We start from the raw sequence: 21,422 nt of genomic DNA, 5'->3' as shown, positions 1-21,422 counted from the left end.
CTCACATCCATCCAGCGCGAGCAAAAGAACACTGAATATAGGATAAATGGTCTCATAGGGTTCTCTCACCATTGAATTCTACATGTTAACACCACACTGACATTTTTAGAACTTAGGACAATCTATTTTTTATGTGTTATAATAACTGCACTATCAGTACAACAAAGATTGTATGCGTAAAAGGTGCAATTGTAAATGCATTTCAAGTGCATGGCTGAAACGTGTATGTGCTGCGTATTATAGGGCCTGATTCGTGTTTGTGCGCAAAAGCAACTGAAATTGAGATTTTCTAGGTTACGGAACAGTTGATATTAGCAAGTGAAGCTGCCACCCTGAAGTTAATAGAGACGCCCACCAGAGAAATCACAAGCTCAATCGCAACTGAGTACACATTCAATGCCTACAGTACACATAAGATGAGGAACATCAGAGCTGAGGGTTGGTCTACGGCTATGTAGATTGGACACAGCAGTAGCAATGCAGGAGCCATGTTTTTGCACATACGAGCTCACAGCCGTCAGCAGATACACGCCCTGAAAATCTCCATGACACGCCTGCATTTTTCCAATAATTCCCTGTAATCTCCACATTAACACCTCCAAACGGTCACCTCCTGTCAGTCACTTCTCCATGAAATACTCAGTGCAATGTGCATACACATTGTGATCGCAGCACATACGCAGTCTGACGATTATTGCTCCATTGCGTGATAATCGGTCATTGCGTACAAACATGAATTTGGTCCTGTGTGTGCTATATAAACAACTTAATAAAAAAAACAACAACGTGTGCTTTCATCCATATACTTAACACATATTTTTGGAAGGCCCCTCAATCACCACTCCGCTGTAAATCATGACTCCATTTGAATAGTTACGTTACTTGAGGTGCTCACAAAGTAATTTTATGGAAAAGCAGTGAGATATACAGTATAGTGTATCGTGAAAAGCAGTGAGGTATAAACTGTATTCTGGAAAAGCAGTGAGGTATAAACTGTATTCTGGAAAAGCAGTGAGGTATATACTGTATTGTGGAAAAGCAGTGAGGTATAAACTGTATTCAGGAAAAGCAGTGAGGTATAAACTGTATTCTGGAAAAGCAGTGAGGTATAAACTGTATTCTGGAAAAGCAGTGAGGTATATACTGTATTGTGGAAAGCAGTGAGGTATATACTGTATTCTGGAAAAGCAGTGAGGTATATACTGTATTCTGGAAAATCAGTGAGGTATATACTGTATTGTGGAAAGCAATGAGGTATATACTGTATTCTGGAAAAGCAGTAACGTATATACTGTATTCTGGAAAAAGCAGTGAGGTATATACTGTACTCTGGAAAAGCAGTGCGGTATATACTGTATTCTGGAAAAGCAGTGAGGTATAAACTGTATTCTGGAAAAGCAGTGAGGTATGTACTGTATTGTGGAAAGCAGTGAGGTATTTACTGTATTCTGGAAAAGCATTGAGGTACTGTATATACTGTATTCTGGAAAAACAGTGAGTTATATACTGTATTGTCGAAAGCAATGAGGTATATACTGTGTTCTGGAAAAGCAGTGAGGTATATACTATACTCTGGAAATGCAGTGAGGTATATACTGTATTCTGGAAAAGCAGTGAGGTATATACTGTATTGTGGAAAGCAGTGAAATATATATACTGTATTCTGGAAAAGCAGTGAGGTGTATACTGTATTCTGGAAAAGCAGTGAGGTGTATACTGTATTATGGAAAAGCAGTGAGGTGTATACTGTATTCTGGAAAAGCAGTGAGGTGTATACTGTATTCTGGAAAAGCAGTGAGGTGTATACTGTATTCTGGAAAAGCAGTGAGGTGTATACTGTATTCTGGAAAAGCAGTGAGGTGTATACTGTATTATGGAAAAGCAGTGAGGTATATACTGTATTATGGAAAAGCAGTGAGGTGTATACTGTATTATGGAAAAGCAGTTAGGTATATACTGTATTATGAAAAAGCAGTCAGGTGTATACTGTATTCTGGAAAAACAGTGAGGTGTATACTGTATTCTGGAAAGCAGTGAGGTATATACTGTATTGTGGAAAGCAGTGAGATATATACTGTATTCTGGAAAAGCAGTGAGGTATATACTGTATTATGGAAAGCAGTAAGGTATAAAGTATATTGTATATAGCCTGGTTAGGTTATGCTGTGGTACATGATGGAAGGGTCAGACCCTAAGGGATAAATTACTAAAGCTTCTAAAACAGAGAATTGGTGTTGTTGCCCATAGCAAGTTGCAACCAATCAGATGCTGTCTATCATTTTCTAAAATTCAATAGAGAAATGATAGACAGCATTTGATTGGTTGCTAGACATCTTCTCTGTTTTAGAAGCTTTAGTAAATTTACCCCTAAGGGTCTATTTACTAATCCTTGAAGGGAGATAAAGTACCAACCAACCAGCTCCTAACTGCCATTTTTCAAACACAGCCTGTAACATGACAGTCAGGAGCTGATTGGCTGGTACTTTATCTCTCTGCAAGGCTTAGTAAATAGACCCTTAACACACCGGGCCTTATTCTGAGTCGGGAGCAGCTGTGTACGTGTATCGGTCTTTTGTCGTTCTCATGTCTGCGACTTTATGCAAATCCCGCTACTAAGTCCTACCCTGGTGTACAGCCATAAGTCCGAATGTGAAGCACTGAGACACCCACTTTCTGCATCGGATACGCTAAAATACCGTTTGGTGCACCATCAAAACTTGCACCTGCGTCCGCTAAGCCACCTCCCTGTCACCGCCCAATACATTTTCAAAACATTTCTGAGACCGCGCATGTCCCATGCCCCTCAGGTTGCAACTCCGGCTCTGTGTGCACATTATCTGGATGCATGCGGAGAAGACAAGAATGCTCCACTACATCCAGCTCAAAAACAGGTCCACTGTGTAAGGCAGGCATTCCCAACTGCGTCCCTTAAGGCGCACTAAAAATGCAGGTTTTAGTGATGTCCAGCCTCCAGCGCAGATGGTTAAATCAAAATAAATGAGGCACTAATGAAGTCACCTGTGCTCAACACTCAAGTTGGCACAACTCCCACCCCTTATGGGGATTTCTGGAGGAAAGACCAATTCATACCTGGGGCAGGTGTAATATCTATAGGGCTACCACGATCATTTCATTATTCAGAATGCTCCTGTGCACAACACACCATTGTGCTGCATACATCTGTGCAGAATGGCTAAATGCACAACACACCCAGCGTAATAAGAGGTCATGTGACCTCACAATAGCAGAAAGGGGCTGTACACACTGTACGTTTTGCATCTATCTCCTAGGGAACCCTGAGTGAGCTATAGAAGGACATTTCAGTACTTAAAAAACCTCTGTCATCTTTGATTTGTGGTGTAGTGTCTGATGAGATATTTTACAGATGTCAATATCCTCTAACATACAGATGTTTGTCATATCACCCAAAGATTAGTTAAACCCCCCCCCCCCCTACCTCATTGAGATGCAGATTTATTAAGCCTGGTGAAGTGATAAAGTGGAAGGTGATAATGCAACAGCCAAACAGCTCCTTTATTTCAAACCCAGCCTGTAACATGGAAGTTAGGAGCTGACTGGCTGATGCGTTATCACCAGTAGCGGATCTTGCCACGGGCAAGCAGGACTTTTGCCCGGGGCGCTGCCTTCCGGAGGGCGCAGGGCGCCATCCGGAGGGCGCCGCACCAGGGCAAGATCCGCTGCTGCAGTGTGTGCCCCCCGGCCCCCGCTGTCCCCCTGCTGCCGCTGGCCGCTGGGAAGGGAAACTAGACGCGTACGCGTCTAGTTTCCCTTCATGGAGAGGTCCTTTACTGTGCGGTGCGCGATGATGTCATCGCGCACCGCACAGCCAAGGTCCTCTCCACGAAGGGAACTAGACGCTACGCGTCTAGTTTCCCTTCGTAGAGAGGACCTTTGATGTGCGGTGCGCGATGACGTCATCGCGCACCGCGCATCATTCCAGTCTGTACAGGGGGCGTAAATGACCAAGCCCCCTGCACGAAGCCACGCCCCCTAATGCCGCCCGGGGCGCCAGACGCCCCGGAACCGGCCCTGGTTATCACCTTCCACTTTATCACTTCACCAGGCTTAATAAATCTGCATCTCAATGCTTTCTAATAATTTGTGCAATTTGCAGTATAACCCTGGGGATGCAGGGAGTAAATCACATTGACCAATGTTACAGCTTGTGACATTTCCAAAGGTTACTGTCATGGAGTCTCCTCCCTCATCTGTTTCCTTCTCTCCTGCAGGTCACGTATTCAATATGCCCCACGACAATGTGAAGGCCTGTGAAGAGGTGTTTGGGAAGCTCAAGGAGAATCACATGATGTCGCCGACACTGATACAGATTGACCGAGCCAACCCGTGGTCTGGCTGCAGTGCCGCCATCATTACAGACTTTTTGGACAGTGGACATGGTGAGGATAACAGAAAAGTCTCCCCCCCCCCCCCCCCCCATAAATCACAGGACAATGGGACCCTAATTATACTATCATATTTATCAATAATACCATAAAGATAAAATACAATGGTCGTCCAGATATTATGCAAGGAGCAAGAACCTCCTGACTGATACGATAGGGGTACACTGACAGCTGTGCAGCAGAGGTTCTGGCTGATGCAACAGGGTACACTGACAGCTGTGCAGCGAAGGTTCCTGGTTGATACAAGAGGTGTACACTGACAGCTGTGCAGCGGAGGTTCCTGGTTGATACAAGAGGTGTACACTGACAGCTGTGCAGCGGAGGTTCCTGGTTGATACAAGAGGTGTACACTGACCGCTGTGCAGCGGAAGTTCCTGACTGATACAACAGGGGTACACTGACAGCTGTGCAGCGGAGGTTCCTGGCTGATGCAATAGGGGTACACTGACAGCTGTACAGCTGAAGTTCCTTACTGATACTGATGTTCTTAGTTTGATACATCAGGGATACACCGACAGCTCTGGTATGGATGTTCCTAGTCTGGTACATCAGGGGTACACTGACAGCTGTGGTATAGATGCTCCTAGTATGATACATCAGGGGTACACTGACAGCTGTGGGATGGATGCTCCTAGTATGATACATCAGGGGCACACTGACCGCTGTGGAATGGATGCTCCTAGTTTGATACATCAGGGGCACACTGACAGCTATGGAATGGATGCTCCTAGTTTGATACATCAGGAGAACACTGACAGCTGTGAATGGATGCTCCTAGTATGATACATCAGGGGCACACTGACAGCTGTGGTATGGATGCTCCTAGTTTGATACATCAGGGGAACACTGACAGCTGTGGAATGGATGCTCCTAGTTTGATACATCAGGGGCACACTGACAGCTATGGAATGGATGCTCCTAGTTTGATACATCAGGAGAACACTGACAGCTGTGAATGGATGCTCCTAGTATGATACATCAGGGGCACACTGACAGCTGTGGTATGGATGCTCCTAGTTTGATACATCAGGGGCACACTGACAGCTGTGGTATGGATGCTCCTAGTTTGATACATCAGGGGAACACTGACAGGTGTGGAATGTATGCTCCTAGTTTGATACATCAGGGGTACACTGACAGCTGTGGTATGGATGCTCCTAGTTTGATACATCAGGGGAACACTGACAGGTGTGGAATGGATGCTCCTAGTTTGATACATCAGGGGCACACTGACAGCTGTGGTATGAATGCTCCTAGTTTGATACATCAGGGGAACACTGACAGGTGTGGAATGTATGCTCCTAGTTTGATACATCAGGGGTACACTGACAGCTGTGGTATGGATGCTCCTAGTTTGATACATCAGGGGAACACTGACAGCTGTGGTATGGATGCTCCTAGTATGATACATCAGGGGCACACTGACAGCTGTGGAATGGATGCTCCTAGTTTGATACATCAGGGGAACACTGACAGCTGTGGTATGGATGCTCCTAGTATGATACATCAGGGGTACACTGACAGCTGTGGAATGGATGCTCCTAGTTTGATACATCAGGGGAACACTGACAGCTGTGGAATGGATGCTCCTAGTTTGATACATCAGGGGTACACTGACAGCTGTGGTATGGATGCTCCTAGTTTGATACATCAGGGGAACACTGACAGCTGTGGAATGGATGCTCCTAGTATGATACATCAGGGGCACACTGACAGCTGTGGAATGTATGCTCCTAGTTTGATACATCAGGGGCACACTGACAGCTGTGGTATGGATGCTCCTAGTATGATACATCAGGGGCACACTGACAGCTGTGGAATGGATGCTCCTAGTATGATACATCAGGGGTACACTGACAGCTGTGGAATGGATGCTCCTAGTTTGATACATCAGGGGTACACCAACAGCTCTGGTATGGATGTTCCTAGTCTGGTAAGTCAGGAGTACACTGACAGCTGTGGAATGGATGCTCCTAGTTTGATACATCAGGAGTACACTGAAAGCTGTGAATGGATGCTCCTAGTATGATACATCAGGGGTACACTGACAGCTGTGGTATAGATGCTCCTAGTTTGATACATCAGAGGTACACTGACAGCTGTGGTATAGATGCTCCTAGTTTGATACATCAGGGGTACACTGACAGCTGTGAATGGATGCTCCTAGTATGATACATCAGGGGTACACTGACAGCTGTGCAGCGGAGGTTCCTGGTTGATACAAGAGGTGTACACTGACAGCTGTGCAGCGGAGGTTCCTGGTTGATACAAGAGGTGTACACTGACCGCTGTGCAGCGGAAGTTCCTGACTGATACAACAGGGGTACACTGACAGCTGTGCAGCGGAGGTTCCTGGCTGATGCAATAGGGGTACACTGACAGCTGTACAGCTGAAGTTCCTTACTGATACTGATGTTCTTAGTTTGATACATCAGGGATACACCGACAGCTCTGGTATGGATGTTCCTAGTCTGGTACATCAGGGGTACACTGACAGCTGTGGTATAGATGCTCCTAGTATGATACATCAGGGGTACACTGACAGCTGTGGGATGGATGCTCCTAGTATGATACATCAGGGGCACACTGACCGCTGTGGAATGGATGCTCCTAGTTTGATACATCAGGGGCACACTGACAGCTATGGAATGGATGCTCCTAGTTTGATACATCAGGAGAACACTGACAGCTGTGAATGGATGCTCCTAGTATGATACATCAGGGGCACACTGACAGCTGTGGTATGGATGCTCCTAGTTTGATACATCAGGGGAACACTGACAGCTGTGGAATGGATGCTCCTAGTTTGATACATCAGGGGCACACTGACAGCTATGGAATGGATGCTCCTAGTTTGATACATCAGGAGAACACTGACAGCTGTGAATGGATGCTCCTAGTATGATACATCAGGGGCACACTGACAGCTGTGGTATGGATGCTCCTAGTTTGATACATCAGGGGCACACTGACAGCTGTGGTATGGATGCTCCTAGTTTGATACATCAGGGGAACACTGACAGGTGTGGAATGTATGCTCCTAGTTTGATACATCAGGGGTACACTGACAGCTGTGGTATGGATGCTCCTAGTTTGATACATCAGGGGAACACTGACAGGTGTGGAATGGATGCTCCTAGTTTGATACATCAGGGGCACACTGACAGCTGTGGTATGAATGCTCCTAGTTTGATACATCAGGGGAACACTGACAGGTGTGGAATGTATGCTCCTAGTTTGATACATCAGGGGTACACTGACAGCTGTGGTATGGATGCTCCTAGTTTGATACATCAGGGGAACACTGACAGCTGTGGTATGGATGCTCCTAGTATGATACATCAGGGGCACACTGACAGCTGTGGAATGGATGCTCCTAGTTTGATACATCAGGGGAACACTGACAGCTGTGGTATGGATGCTCCTAGTATGATACATCAGGGGTACACTGACAGCTGTGGAATGGATGCTCCTAGTTTGATACATCAGGGGAACACTGACAGCTGTGGAATGGATGCTCCTAGTTTGATACATCAGGGGTACACTGACAGCTGTGGTATGGATGCTCCTAGTTTGATACATCAGGGGAACACTGACAGCTGTGGAATGGATGCTCCTAGTATGATACATCAGGGGCACACTGACAGCTGTGGAATGTATGCTCCTAGTTTGATACATCAGGGGCACACTGACAGCTGTGGTATGGATGCTCCTAGTATGATACATCAGGGGCACACTGACAGCTGTGGAATGGATGCTCCTAGTATGATACATCAGGGGTACACTGACAGCTGTGGAATGGATGCTCCTAGTTTGATACATCAGGGGTACACCAACAGCTCTGGTATGGATGTTCCTAGTCTGGTAAGTCAGGAGTACACTGACAGCTGTGGAATGGATGCTCCTAGTTTGATACATCAGGAGTACACTGAAAGCTGTGAATGGATGCTCCTAGTATGATACATCAGGGGTACACTGACAGCTGTGGTATAGATGCTCCTAGTTTGATACATCAGAGGTACACTGACAGCTGTGGTATAGATGCTCCTAGTTTGATACATCAGGGGTACACTGACAGCTGTGAATGGATGCTCCTAGTATGATACATCAGGGGTACACTGACAGCTGTGGTATGGATGCTCCTAGTTTGATACATCAGGGGTACACCAACAGCTGTGGAATGGATGCTCCTAGTTTGATACATCAGGAGTACACTGACAGCTGTGGAATGGATACTCCTAGTTTGATACACCAGTAGTACACTGACAGCTGTGAATGGATGCTCCTAGTATGATACATCAGGGGTACACTGACAGCTGTGGTATGGATGCTCCTAGTTTGATACATCAGGGGTACACTGACAGCTGTGGTATAGATGCTCCTAGTTTGATACATCAGGGGTACACTGACAGCTGTGGTATGGATGCTCCTAGTTTGATACATCAGGGGTACACCAACAGCTGTGGAATGGATGCTCCTAGTTTGATACATCAGGAGTACACTGACAGCTGTGGAATGGATACTCCTAGTTTGATACATCAGGAGTACACTGACAGCTGTGAATGGATGCTCCTAGTATGATACATCAGGGGTACACTGACAGCTGTGGAATGGATGTTCCTAGTTTGATACATCAGGGGTACACTGACAGCTGTGGAATGTATGTTCCTAGTTTGATACATCAGGGGTACACTGACAGGTGTGGAATGTATGCTCCTAGTTTGATACATCAGGGGTACACTGACAGCTGTGGAATGGATGCTCCTAGTTTGATACATAAGGGGTACACTGACAGCTGTGGAATGGATGCTCCTAGTATGATACATCAGGGGTACACTGACAGGTGTGGAATGGATGCTCCTAGTATGATACATCAGGGGTACACTGACATCTGTGGAATGTATGCTCCTAGTTTGATACATCAGGGGTACACTGACAGCTGTGGAATGGATGCTCCTAGTTTGATACATCAGGGGCACACTGACAGCTATGGCATGGATGCTCCTAGTTTGATACATCAGGAGTACACTGACAGCTGTGGAATGGATGCTCCTGGTTTGATACATCAGGGGTACACTGACAGCTCTGGTATGGATGTTCCTAGTCTGGTACATCAGGGGTACACTGACAGCTGTGGTATAGATGCTCCTAGTATGATACATCAGGGGCACACAGACAGCTGTGGTATGGATGCTCCTAGTATGATACATCAGGGGCACACTGACAGCTGTGGAATGGATGCTCCTAGTTTGATACATCAGGGGCACACTGACAGCTATGGAATGGATGCTCCTAGTTTGATACATCAGGAGAACACTGACAGCTGTGAATGGATGCTCCTAGTATGATACATCAGGGGCACACTGACAGCTGTGGTATGGATGCTCCTAGTTTGATACATCAGGGGAACACTGACAGGTGTGGTATGGATGCTCCTAGTTTGATACATCAGGGGAACACTGACAGCTGTGAATGGATGCTCCTAGTATGATACATCAGGGGCACACTGACAGCTGTGGTATAGATGCTCCTAGTTTGATACATCAGGGGTACACTGACAGCTGTGGTATAGATGCTCCTAGTTTGATACATCAGGGGTACACTGACAGCTGTGAATGGATGCTCCTAGTATGATACATCAGGGGTACACTGACAGCTGTGGTATGGATGCTCCTAGTTTGATACATCAGGGGTACACCAACAGCTGTGGAATGGATGCTCCTAGTTTGATACATCAGGAGTACACTGACAGCTGTGGAATGGATACTCCTAGTTTGATACATCAGGAGTACACTGACAGCTGTGAATGGATGCTCCTAGTATGATACATCAGGGGTACACTGACAGCTGTGGTATGGATGCTCCTAGTTTGATACATCAGGGGAACACTGACAGCTGTGGAATGGATGCTCCTAGTTTGATACATCAGGTGCACACTGACAGCTGTGGAATGGATGCTCCTAGTTTGATACATCAGGGGTACACTGACAGCTGTGAATGGATGCTCCTAGTATGATACATCAGGGGTACACTGACAGCTGTGGTATGGATGCTCCTAGTTTGATACATCAGGGGTACACTGACAGCTGTGGTATAGATGCTCCTAGTTTGATACATCAGGGGTACACTGACAGCTGTGGTATAGATGCTCCTAGTTTGATACATCAGGGGTACACTGACAGCTGTGGTATGGATGCTCCTAGTTTGATACATCAGGGGTACACCAACAGCTGTGGAATGGATGCTCCTAGTTTGATACATCAGGAGTACACTGACAGCTGTGGAATGGATACTCCTAGTTTGATACATCAGGAGTACACTGACAGCTGTGAATGGATACTCCTAGTATGATACATCAGGGGTACACTGACAGCTGTGGAATGTATGTTCCTAGTTTGATACATCAGGGGTACACTGACAGCTGTGGAATGTATGTTCCTAGTTTGATACATCAGGGGTACACTGACAGGTGTGGAATGTATGCTCCTAGTTTGATACATCAGGGGTACACTGACAGCTGTGGAATGGATGCTCCTAGTTTGATACATAAGGGGTACACTGACAGCTGTGGAATGGATGCTCCTAGTATGATACATCAGGGGTACACTGACAGGTGTGGAATGGATGCTCCTAGTATGATACATCAGGGGTACACTGACAGCTGTGGAATGTATGCTCCTAGTTTGATACATCAGGGGTACACTGACAGCTGTGGAATGGATGCTCCTAGTTTGATACATCAGGGGTACACTGACAGCTGTGGAATGGATGCTCCTAGTTTGATACATCAGGGGTACACTGACAGCTGTGGAATGGATGCTCCTAGTTTGATACATCAGGGGTACACTGACAGCTGTGGAATGGATGCTCCTAGTTTGATACATCAGGGGTACACTGACAGCTGTGGAATGGATGCTACTAGTTTGATACATCAGGGGCACACTGACAGCTATGGCATGGATGCTCCTAGTTTGATACATCAGGAGTACACTGACAGCTGTGGAATGGATGCTCCTGGTTTGATACATCAGGGGTACACTGACAGCTGTGGTATAGATGCTCCTAGTATGATACATCAGGGGTATACTGACAGCTGTGGTATGGATGCTCCTAGTTTGATACATCAGGGGTACACTGACAGCTGTGAATGGATGCTCCTAGTATGATACATCAGGGGTACACTGACAGCTGTGGGATGGATGCTCCTAGTTTGATACATCAGGGGAACACTGACAGCTGTGGAATGGATGCTCCTAGTTTGATACATCAGGAGTACACTGACAGCGGTGGAATGGATGCTCCTAGTTTGATACATCAGGGGTACACTGACAGCTGTGGAATGAATGCTCCTAGTTTGATACATCAGGGGTACACTGACAGCTGTGGAATGGATGCTCCTAGTTTGATACATCAGGGGTACACTGACAGCTGTGGAATGGATGCTACTAGTTTGATACATCAGGTGTACACTGACAGCTGTGGTATGGATGCTCCTAGTTTGATACATCAGGGGTACACTGACAGCTGTGGAATGGATGCTCCTAGTTTGATACATCAGGGGTACACTGACAGCTGTGGTATGGATGCTCCTAGTTTGATACATCAGGTGCACACTGACAGCTGTGGAATGGATGCTCCTAGTTTGATACATCAGGGGTACACTGACAGCTGTGGGATGGATGCTCCTAGTTTGATACATCAGGGGCACACTGACAGCTGTGGTATGGATGCTCCTAGTTTGATACATCAGGGGTACACTGACAGCTGTGGAATGGATGCTCCTAGTTTGATACATCAGGGGTACACTGACAGCTGTGGGATGGATGCTCCTAGTTTGATACATCAGGGGTACACTGACAGCTGTGGTATGGATGCTCCTAGTTTGATACATCAGGGGTACACTGACAGCTGTGGGATGGATGCTCCTAGTTTGATACATCAGGGGCACACTGACAGCTGTCTGCAGCCTCTAATGATTTCCACAGCTGAATGCTTTAGCCCAATTGTTGGCTTAGTTGTGACGCCTCTTTAAACAGTTTATTCTTGGCATCCGGTTGCATTTGTAAACTTAACATGAAATCTGGCTTTTATGTGCTGTCAAATAGGACTGTGTGGAGGGGATAGGTGACTACAGATGTTTGTTGCCTTAAGGGCAGGATATCTGGGGACGGTACAGAATTCATGTCAGCAGATTATCACTTGGATATCTGATGTGTCGGTGACAAGGCTCTCTGTTGACAGTTTAGGTAAACCAGAGCAGATTGCTGTCATTAATGTACGAAGTCACATAATAGGTGATATTAAATAGTCTCCTAAATGTTTGTCTAGGATAAATCTAACTAATGCTGTATTCTTGACTTTACATTTACTAGTAAGTGGGTTGTTCTGATTATTACAGCATATATTGTTACTGGCGAATCCGACGTTAATTACAGATTATCCCTTGGAACATAATTAGTCTTCAGTATTTAAAGAAGGTCTAGAGCATTTCCCAAACCCCTTTCCTCCAGAGTGTCGTAGTGAGTCTGCCCAATGCCAGCTTATGTCAGGGCACTGACCTCTGTATATAGGTGGCAGTGTGTCTGTGTATACATTGGTTAGTCTGTTTATGTGTCACTGTGTCTGTACTCGTATGTATGATTATGTGTGCAATGCATGTCAGTGTGTGTATAACATACGTGTCCTCTTACATACTGTACTTGCTGCAGTCACGCTAAACAGCCCTTGAAGTCGCTTCTTCTGATTAAAATGATATGCGGCATGCCTATATTCTGTGTGTAATTGCGGCTGTATCTGCATCCGAAATGCCACGTTACAGTGTTTTCTATAAAAACACTAGCATAGCATTTTGTATGCAAATCACACACAGAATATAGGCATGCCGCATATCATTTTAATCAGCAGAAGTTAAGCTGCCCGTGCGGCCTATTACATTATTTTGCATCTAAAACTTATTATTGCAGAAAAATGCAAAAAACCCCACTCTGCGCTACCGAGTCACACGGCACTCACGTGTTATGTGTAACGCAACTTTTAGCGCATGGAGCAAAGATGTAAGAGGACACATCTGTACAGTGTCCTGATTGTATGTACATATTATCATTGGATATGTATACACAGTTTTTTATTTATTTTTATCTGTATATTACACATGTATACATTAAATCCGGGATGCATTTAATATCCCAGCGGTCAGAATACCGACGCCGGGATCCCGACAGCTGCGCCAGGGCTATTCCCACTCGTGGGTGTCCGCGACACCCATGGACTGGGGATAGAAAATGCAGCGTTGTGAGCGCAGCGTGGATAAGCTGTCCTGAACCAATGTTACTGTGTTGCGTCTGGAGAAGCGTTTGGAAGGAAATACACTTTTTCTAGCATAGATATTTACTAGGGGGGTCATTACGAGTTGTTCGCTCGTTATTTTTTTCTCGCAACGGAGTGATTAGTCGCTAATGCGCATGCGCAATGTCCGCAGTGCGACTGCGCCAAGTAAATTTGCTATGCAGTTAGGTATTTTACTCACGGCATTACGAGGTTTTTTCTTCGTTCTGGTGATCGTAATGTGATTGACAGGAAGTGGGTGTTTCTGGGCGGAAACTGGCCGTTTTATGGGAGTGTGCGAAAAAACGCTACAGTTTCTGGGAAAAACGCGGGAGTTGCTGGAGAAACGGAGGAGTGTCTGGGCGAACGCTGGGTGTGTTTGTGACGTCAAACCAGGAACGACAAGCACTGAACTGATCGCACTGGAAGAGTAAGTCTCGAGCTACTCAGAAACTGCACAGAGAAGTCTTTTCGCAATATTGCGAATCTTTCGTTCGCAATTTTGATAAGCTAAGATTCACTCCCAGTAGGCGGCGGCTTAGCGTGTGCAAAGCTGCTAAAAGCAGCTTGCGAGCGAACAACTCGGAATGACCCCCTAGGTATGTTCAGTCTGCAAACCTGTACAACACTGAATAAGCCCCAACATGAGGAATTGCCATTTGTGTCATGTGACTTGCGTGGCTGAGGATGCCACTGTCTGTGCCAAGTGATTTGCTGCAAAATACTCAATTCAAACTCAACTAATGTGAGTGGGAAAAGCACAAAACATGCAGGCGTGCCAAACTTTTTATAGCATGTGACAAAGAAATGCACCTGTTTCTCTGCCACGCGTGCACTTACAGGCTGGCTATGCGCTGACCGCAATGAGAGTATTACATTGATCAATATGCTCCTATATACTGTGTACACTGATCTCAACAAAAAAGTGTCATTAAAAGCATTAGCAGGAATCTGGCTTCCACCCCTTGTGGGATAAAATGCTGCCACCCCCTCCCCACTAAACAGGGAGCAACCATACTCTCCACCTATCCCACCCCTCCAATTTCACTGAAATTACCTTTCCCTAAAAATGTGACCTGTCATCTTTTGTATAGCTAGGTGCATTCACACACGAGCAGCATTTCTGCAGGACGTTCCTGATCTGAGAGTTCTGTCCTGCTGTCACATTCGCTATTGCATTGTCCCAGTCACCAGCAGTGCAGACCAGCAGTGGATGGGTGCCGTGTGTGTACCAGGAGTTAAAGGGTTATAGGACGGGGACTGGAAGCAGATAACGCACTACCTCCATGATCAGGAAATGTAAAGTCTTTAGATTTACTCACCGCCAACATAGACAGGCATGATATACTATAAGAAGATGCAAAGGTGTGCACACCTGGCAACACCTGTATAAAAAAAATAGGTGCAAACTGCAGTGTATACATTATGGGTGAGATTCAAATGACATATCACGCCCAATTTCCTTCTAAAACGATCTCCGTTATTGCCCATATTGCGCCCATAGTGATCAGGTTTAGCTGTGTAAAGGGTTGGGTGCCTCCATACTCCGGAGGTAGCAAGCTGAAATAATGGGGGTCATTCCGAGTTGTTCGCTCGCAAGCGGATTTTAGCAGATTTGCTCATGCTAAGCCGCCGCCTACTGGGAGTGAATCTTAGCATCTTAAAATTGCGAACGATGTATTCGCAATATTGCGATTACACACCTCGTAGCAGTTTCTGAGTAGCTCCAGACTTACTCGGCATCTGCGATCATTTCACTGCTTGTCGTTCCTGGTTTGACGTCACAAACACACCCAGCGTTCGCCCAGACACTCCCCCGTTTCTCCGGCCACTCCTGCGTTTTTTCCGGAAACGGTAGCGTTTTTTCCCACACGCCCATAAAACGGCCTGTTTCCGCCCAGTAACACCCATTTCCTGTCAATCACATTACGATCGCCAGAACGAAGAAAAAGCCGTGAGTAAAAATCCTAACTGTATAGCAAATTTACTTGGCGCAGTGCGGACATTGCGCATGCGCATTAAGCGGAAAATCGCTGCGATGCGAAGATTTTTACCGAGCGAACAACTCGGAATGACCCCCAATGATACCACGCCCCTGAGGGCAGAAACAGAATGGGTGTGAAAAGGGGTGAAAAGAATTGAATCTCCCCCAGTGTGTTTAACGCTGTCATCAATGACAGTTACTGTACCGGTTGCAATGTGTGACACAATGGAATGCCATCTGGTGACAATGCAGAAAGCTGCAACATACTCAGTTGACTATTTCATGCACCCACAGGACAGGAGGTTGCTGTGCCCTGGATCAGCCAGCTTTGTACAGTAGTTGTCAGGTTTGTTGGAATTGTCTAACCCTGTGCTCTGTTGCATATTGTGTTTAGGTGAGTGCCTCTTGGATGAGCCAGCGAAGCCTATCTCTTTGCCTGATGAGTTGCCCGGTGCGGTTTACGGCCTGAACCGACAGTGCGAGTTGGCATTTGGCCTGGGATCCAAGCCGTGCCCTTACATGCAGTATTGCACCAAACTGTGGTGCACGGGCAGAGCTCGGGGGCAACTTGTGTGCCAGACGCGACACTTTCCTTGGGCGGATGGCACAAGCTGCAGCGATGGAAAGTTCTGCCTGAATGGGGCGTGTGTGGAGAAGCACAACACCAAGCGGTATAAGGTGAGAACGGACGGTGCCTGCTACGTGGTTCCATAGACAGTATGTGTCCACCCTTCAACCTGTAACTTGCATTAAGGTATTGGACAATCTTCCCCTATTGTAAAATGTAAGAATGTTATTGGTCAGGACTTACATTCCCCTTTCCTAAGCAGAGTCAGTGACAAGAGAGGTAGCTGGGGAGTCGCAGTTCTCGCACCGGCCACATAACTCCCTTCATGTGTCTGACTAATCGGAACATTTCTTTCCCCGTCAGGACTGTGCAACAGTGTGTCAAATGAAAACAATGAGCTCTGTGCTCTCCGGATGACGCACGGTGTGATAGCGCTGGATACTAGCAGGCATACTGTGCCAGTTTGTGTGATTTATATTGTGAGAAACACAGAACCGGCTAATCCAGAAAATACCACAGGGAAGTGTGAAACGTCCAGCACATTATGGCTGGGTGCACCGTGCTAATTACTGGAAAAGAGAGGGATCCATAACGTAACCATTACAGAGTGCATTCAGTTACTGTAACACATACATCTACGTATAGAAAGCTTAGCTAAACATAACATGAAAGGTAATGTAACGTCCCCGCAGCTTATCAGAACTATGAGAGGAGATTTATATATCTTTTCTGTCTTTAAGGTATATAAAGATTGACCAACCAGCAAATTAGGTTAATAGGATGTATAGTCAGTCAGGTGACCATTGTGTCTGACCAAGATTGGATCATTTGATATGGAGAATCCAGTTGGCCAATGACGCATGTTTGGTGTTGCCAACTGTTCGTGGCAAGGACATTCCATGGGGGATATTCAATTGTTTGAAAATTCAGTTCACCCAACTGAATTTTCAAGCAATTGAATAACCCCCCATGCGTCCATGAAAAAGTGAAGATATCTGGTCTTTCCATGATCAGGCCAAGCGACCGTATCTGACCATGACCTTAAGTCAGGGTAAGCAGAGAAGAGTGCAATAGCTTGGCCATACTAGAACTGGTGAGATACGCATGTATTTAAATGATGGAAATGTGCCAGTGGAGAGACCGCTTGAAGAGGTGAGCTACTTTAGAGGCGGGAGTTCAGTGGTGGGAAGGGAGCAAAGTTTGCTTCCAAAATACTTCCGTGTCTACAATTGCCTGACCCACATTTTCTCTACTCACTCTGTTCTCTACCCTCTTGCAATCAGGCATCTGCCCTATACACCCCATCAAGACTGCCAGAACTGATCACCTTGACCAATGATGTACTCAAGGCTGGCCACCTCTCTTCTGTGCTTCTCCACACTTTTGGACTAGACTCTCAAACATCCTTCTGTCTTCCAAGCACTCTCTCAAAACCCAACTCTTCACTGATGTGCATACTGTTGACCCCTTTGCCGGCAGCATTAGGCAGCCAGTGAGAGGGAGAACACATCTGCCTGGGAGCGTTGTAAATTGCTGTGATGGGACATTTTGTATTTCTGCAATAAGTGGAGATACAGAATGTTAATTACCACAGCACCATGATAATTAGATGTCATACAGACCAAACCAGAAAACATGTAGTCTGCTATTGAGAATAACAGGATTATACATTCCGTATGTTGCAAAATCAGATCTGTATGAAGGATTGAGATTGTAATTGTATGTTACTATCTGTGGGTCGGGCAGCCTATGAGTGTCACTGTATACAAACCTGCATTATGCACACCCATCAGAAGTGGTCTGCAGCCTCACATCTGGTTGTATTCGCTGTCACAGTCATTAAGATGAGTTATGATCGATGATGAGAGTTGCGTAATTCCTACAGTATTGCACTCAGATGTCCATCACACTCTCAGTCTATAACATCAAAGTATTTACTAATGTTCACTACATGCTGATTTACATGCTCGTCAGGACTTCCTGGAGGTACAGATACAGTGCTAGCTTGTGTCACACAGCAGAACCCAGACCCTGGAGGTACAGATACAGTGCTAGCTTGTGTCACAGAGCAGAACCCAGACCCCGGAGGTACAGATACAGTGCTAGCTTGTGTCACACAGCAGAACCCAGACCCCGGAGGTACAGATACAGTGCTAGCTTGTGTCACACAGCAGAACCCAGACCCCGGAGCTACAGATACAGTGCTAGCTTGTGTCACAGAGCAGAACCCAGACCCTGGAGGTACAGATACAGTGCTAGCTTGTGTCACAGAGCAGAACCCAGACCCTGGAGGTACAGATACAGTGCTAGCTTGTGTCACACAGCAGAACCCAGACCCTGGAGGTACAGATACAGTGCTAGCTTGTGTCACACAGCAGAACCAAGACCCCGGAGGTACAGATACAGTGCTAGCTTGTGTCACACAGCAGAATCCAGACCCTGGAGGTACAGATACAGTGCTAGCTTGTGTCACACAGCAGAACCCAGACCCTGTAGGTACAGATACAGTGCTAGCTTGTGTCACACAGCAGAATCCAGACCCCGGAGGTACAGCTACAGTGCTAGCTTGTGTCACACAGCAGAATCCAGACCCTGGAGGTACAGATACAGTGCTAGCTTGTGTCACACAGCAGAACCCAGACCCTGTAGGTACAGATACAGTGCTAGCTTGTGTCACACAGCAGAACCCAGACCCCGGAGGTACAGATACAGTGCTAGCTTGTGTCACACAGCAGAACCCAGACCCCGGAGGTACAGATACAGTGCTAGCTTGTGTCACACAGCAGAACCCAGACCCCGGAGGTACAGATACAGTGCTAGCTTGTGTCACACAGCAGAACCCAGACCCTGGAGGTACAGATACAGTGCTAGCTTGTGTCACAGAGCAGAACCCAGACTCTTACAGATACAGTGCTAGCTTGTGTCACACAGCAGAACCCAGACCCTGGAGGTACAGATACAGTGCTAGCTTGTGTCACAGAGCAGAACCCAGACCCTGGAGGTACAGATACAGTGCTAGCTTTTGTCACAGAGCAGAACCCAGACCCTGGAGGTACAGATACAGTGCTAGCTTGTGTCACAGAGCAAAACCCAGACCCTGGAGGTACAGATACAGTGCTAGCTTGTGTCTCAGAGCAGAACCCAGACCCCGGAGGTACAGATACAGGGCCATCTTGTGTCACAGAGCAGAACCCAGACCCTGGAGGTACAGATACAGTGCTAGCTTGTGTCACAGAGCAGAACCCAGACCCCGGAGGTACAGATACAGTGCTAGCTTGTGTCACAGAGCAGAACCGAGACCCCGGAGGTACAGATACAGTGCTAGCTTGTATCATACAGCAGAACCCACACTCTTACAGATACAGTGGTAGCTTGTATCACACAGCAGAACCCAGACCCTGGAGGTACAGATACAGTGCTAGCTTGTGTCACAGAGCAGAACCCAGACCCAGGAGGTACAGATACAGTGCTAGCTTGTGTCACACAGCAGAACCCAGACCCTGGAGGTACAGATACAGTGCTAGCTTGTGTCACAGAGCAGAACCCAGACCCTGGAGGTACAGATACAGTGCTAGCTTTTGTCACAGAGCAGAACCCAGACCCTGGAGGTACAGATACAGTGCTAGCTTGTGTCACAGAGCAGAACCCAGACCCTGGAGGTACAGATACAGTGCTAGCTTGTGTCACAGAGCAGAACCCAGACCCCGGAGGTACAGATACAGGGCCATCTTGTGTCACAGAGCAGAACCCAGACCCTGGAGGTACAGACACAGTGCTAGCTTGTGTCACAGAGCAGAACCCAGACCCTGGAGGTACAGATACAGTGCTAGCTTGTGTCACAGAGCAGAACCCAGACCCCGGAGGTACAGATACAGGGCCATCTTGTGTCACAGAGCAGAACCCAGACCCTGGAGGTACAGATACAGTGCTAGCTTGTGTCACAGAGCAGAACCCAGACCCCGGAGGTACAGATACAGTGCTAGCTTGTGTCACACAGCAGAACCCAGACCCTGGAGGTACAGATACAGTGCTAGCTTGTGTAACCGAGCAGAACCCAGACCCTGGAGCTACAGATACAGTGCTAGCTTTTGTCACAGAGCAGAACCCAGACCCTGGAGGTACAGATACAGTGCTAGCTTGTGTCACAGAGCTGAACCCAGACCCTGGAGGTACAGATACAGTGCTAGCTTCTGTAACCGAGCAGAACCAAGACACTGGAGCTACAGATACAGTGCTAGCTTTTGTCACAGAGCAGAACCCAGACCCTGGAGGTACAGATACAGTGCTAGCTTGTGTCACAGAGCAGAACCCAGACCCTGGAGGTACAGATACAGTGCTAGCTTGTGTCACAGAGCAGAACCCAGACCCCGGAGGTACAGCTACAGTGCTAGCTTGTGTCACACAGCAGAACCCAGACCCTGGAGGTACAGATACAGTGCTAGCTTGTGTCACAGAGCAGAACCCAGACCCTGGAGGTACAGATACAGTGCTAGCTTGTGTCACACAGCAGAACCCAGACCCCGGAGGTACAGATACAGTGCTAGCTTGTGTCACAGAGCAGAACCCAGACCCTGGAGGTACAGATACAGTGCTAGCTTGTGTCACACAGCAGAACCCAGACCCCGGAGGTACAGATACAGTGCTAGCTTGTGTCACAGAGCAGAACCCAGACCCTGGAGGTACAGATACAGTGCTAGCTTGTGTCACACAGCAGAACCCAGACCCCGGAGCTACAGATACAGTGCTAGCTTGTATCACACAGCAGAACCCAGACTCTTACAGATACAGTGCTAGCTTGTGTCACACAGCAGAACCAAGACCCTGGAGCTACAGATAGAGTGCTAGCTTGTAACACAGAGCAGAACCCAGACCCTGGAGGTACAGATACAGTGCTAGCTTGTGTCACAAATCAGAACCCAGACCCCGGAGGTACAGATACAGTGCTAGCTTGTGTCACACAGCAGAACCCAGACCCTGGAGGTACAGATACAGTGCTAGCTTGTGTCACAGAGCAGAACCCAGACCCCGGAGGTACAGATATAGTGCTAGCTTGTGTCACACAGCAGAACCAAGACCCTGGAGTTACAGATACAGTGCTAGCTTGTGTCACAGAGCAGAACCC

The 21,422-nt window shown here is 46.9% G+C and overlaps 1 protein-coding gene across 1 annotated transcript in view; it reads left to right on the top strand.

Annotated features, from left to right (window-relative positions):
• Positions 1-21,422, top strand: part of ADAMTS15 (ADAM metallopeptidase with thrombospondin type 1 motif 15) — a 90,639-nt gene that overhangs the window by 50,182 nt on the left and 19,035 nt on the right. Inside the window, exons 3-4 of the mRNA XM_063943630.1 lie at positions 4,251-4,418; positions 16,127-16,410. Coding sequence (XP_063799700.1) covers positions 4,251-4,418; positions 16,127-16,410 — 452 coding nt within the window. The remainder of the gene's footprint in view (positions 1-4,250; positions 4,419-16,126; positions 16,411-21,422) is intronic.

This window comes from Pseudophryne corroboree, chromosome 10 (assembly GCF_028390025.1).
Source record: "Pseudophryne corroboree isolate aPseCor3 chromosome 10, aPseCor3.hap2, whole genome shotgun sequence".
NCBI classification, from domain to species: Eukaryota; Metazoa; Chordata; class Amphibia; order Anura; family Myobatrachidae; genus Pseudophryne; species Pseudophryne corroboree.
This window is presented reverse-complemented; position numbering and strand designations above follow the sequence as displayed.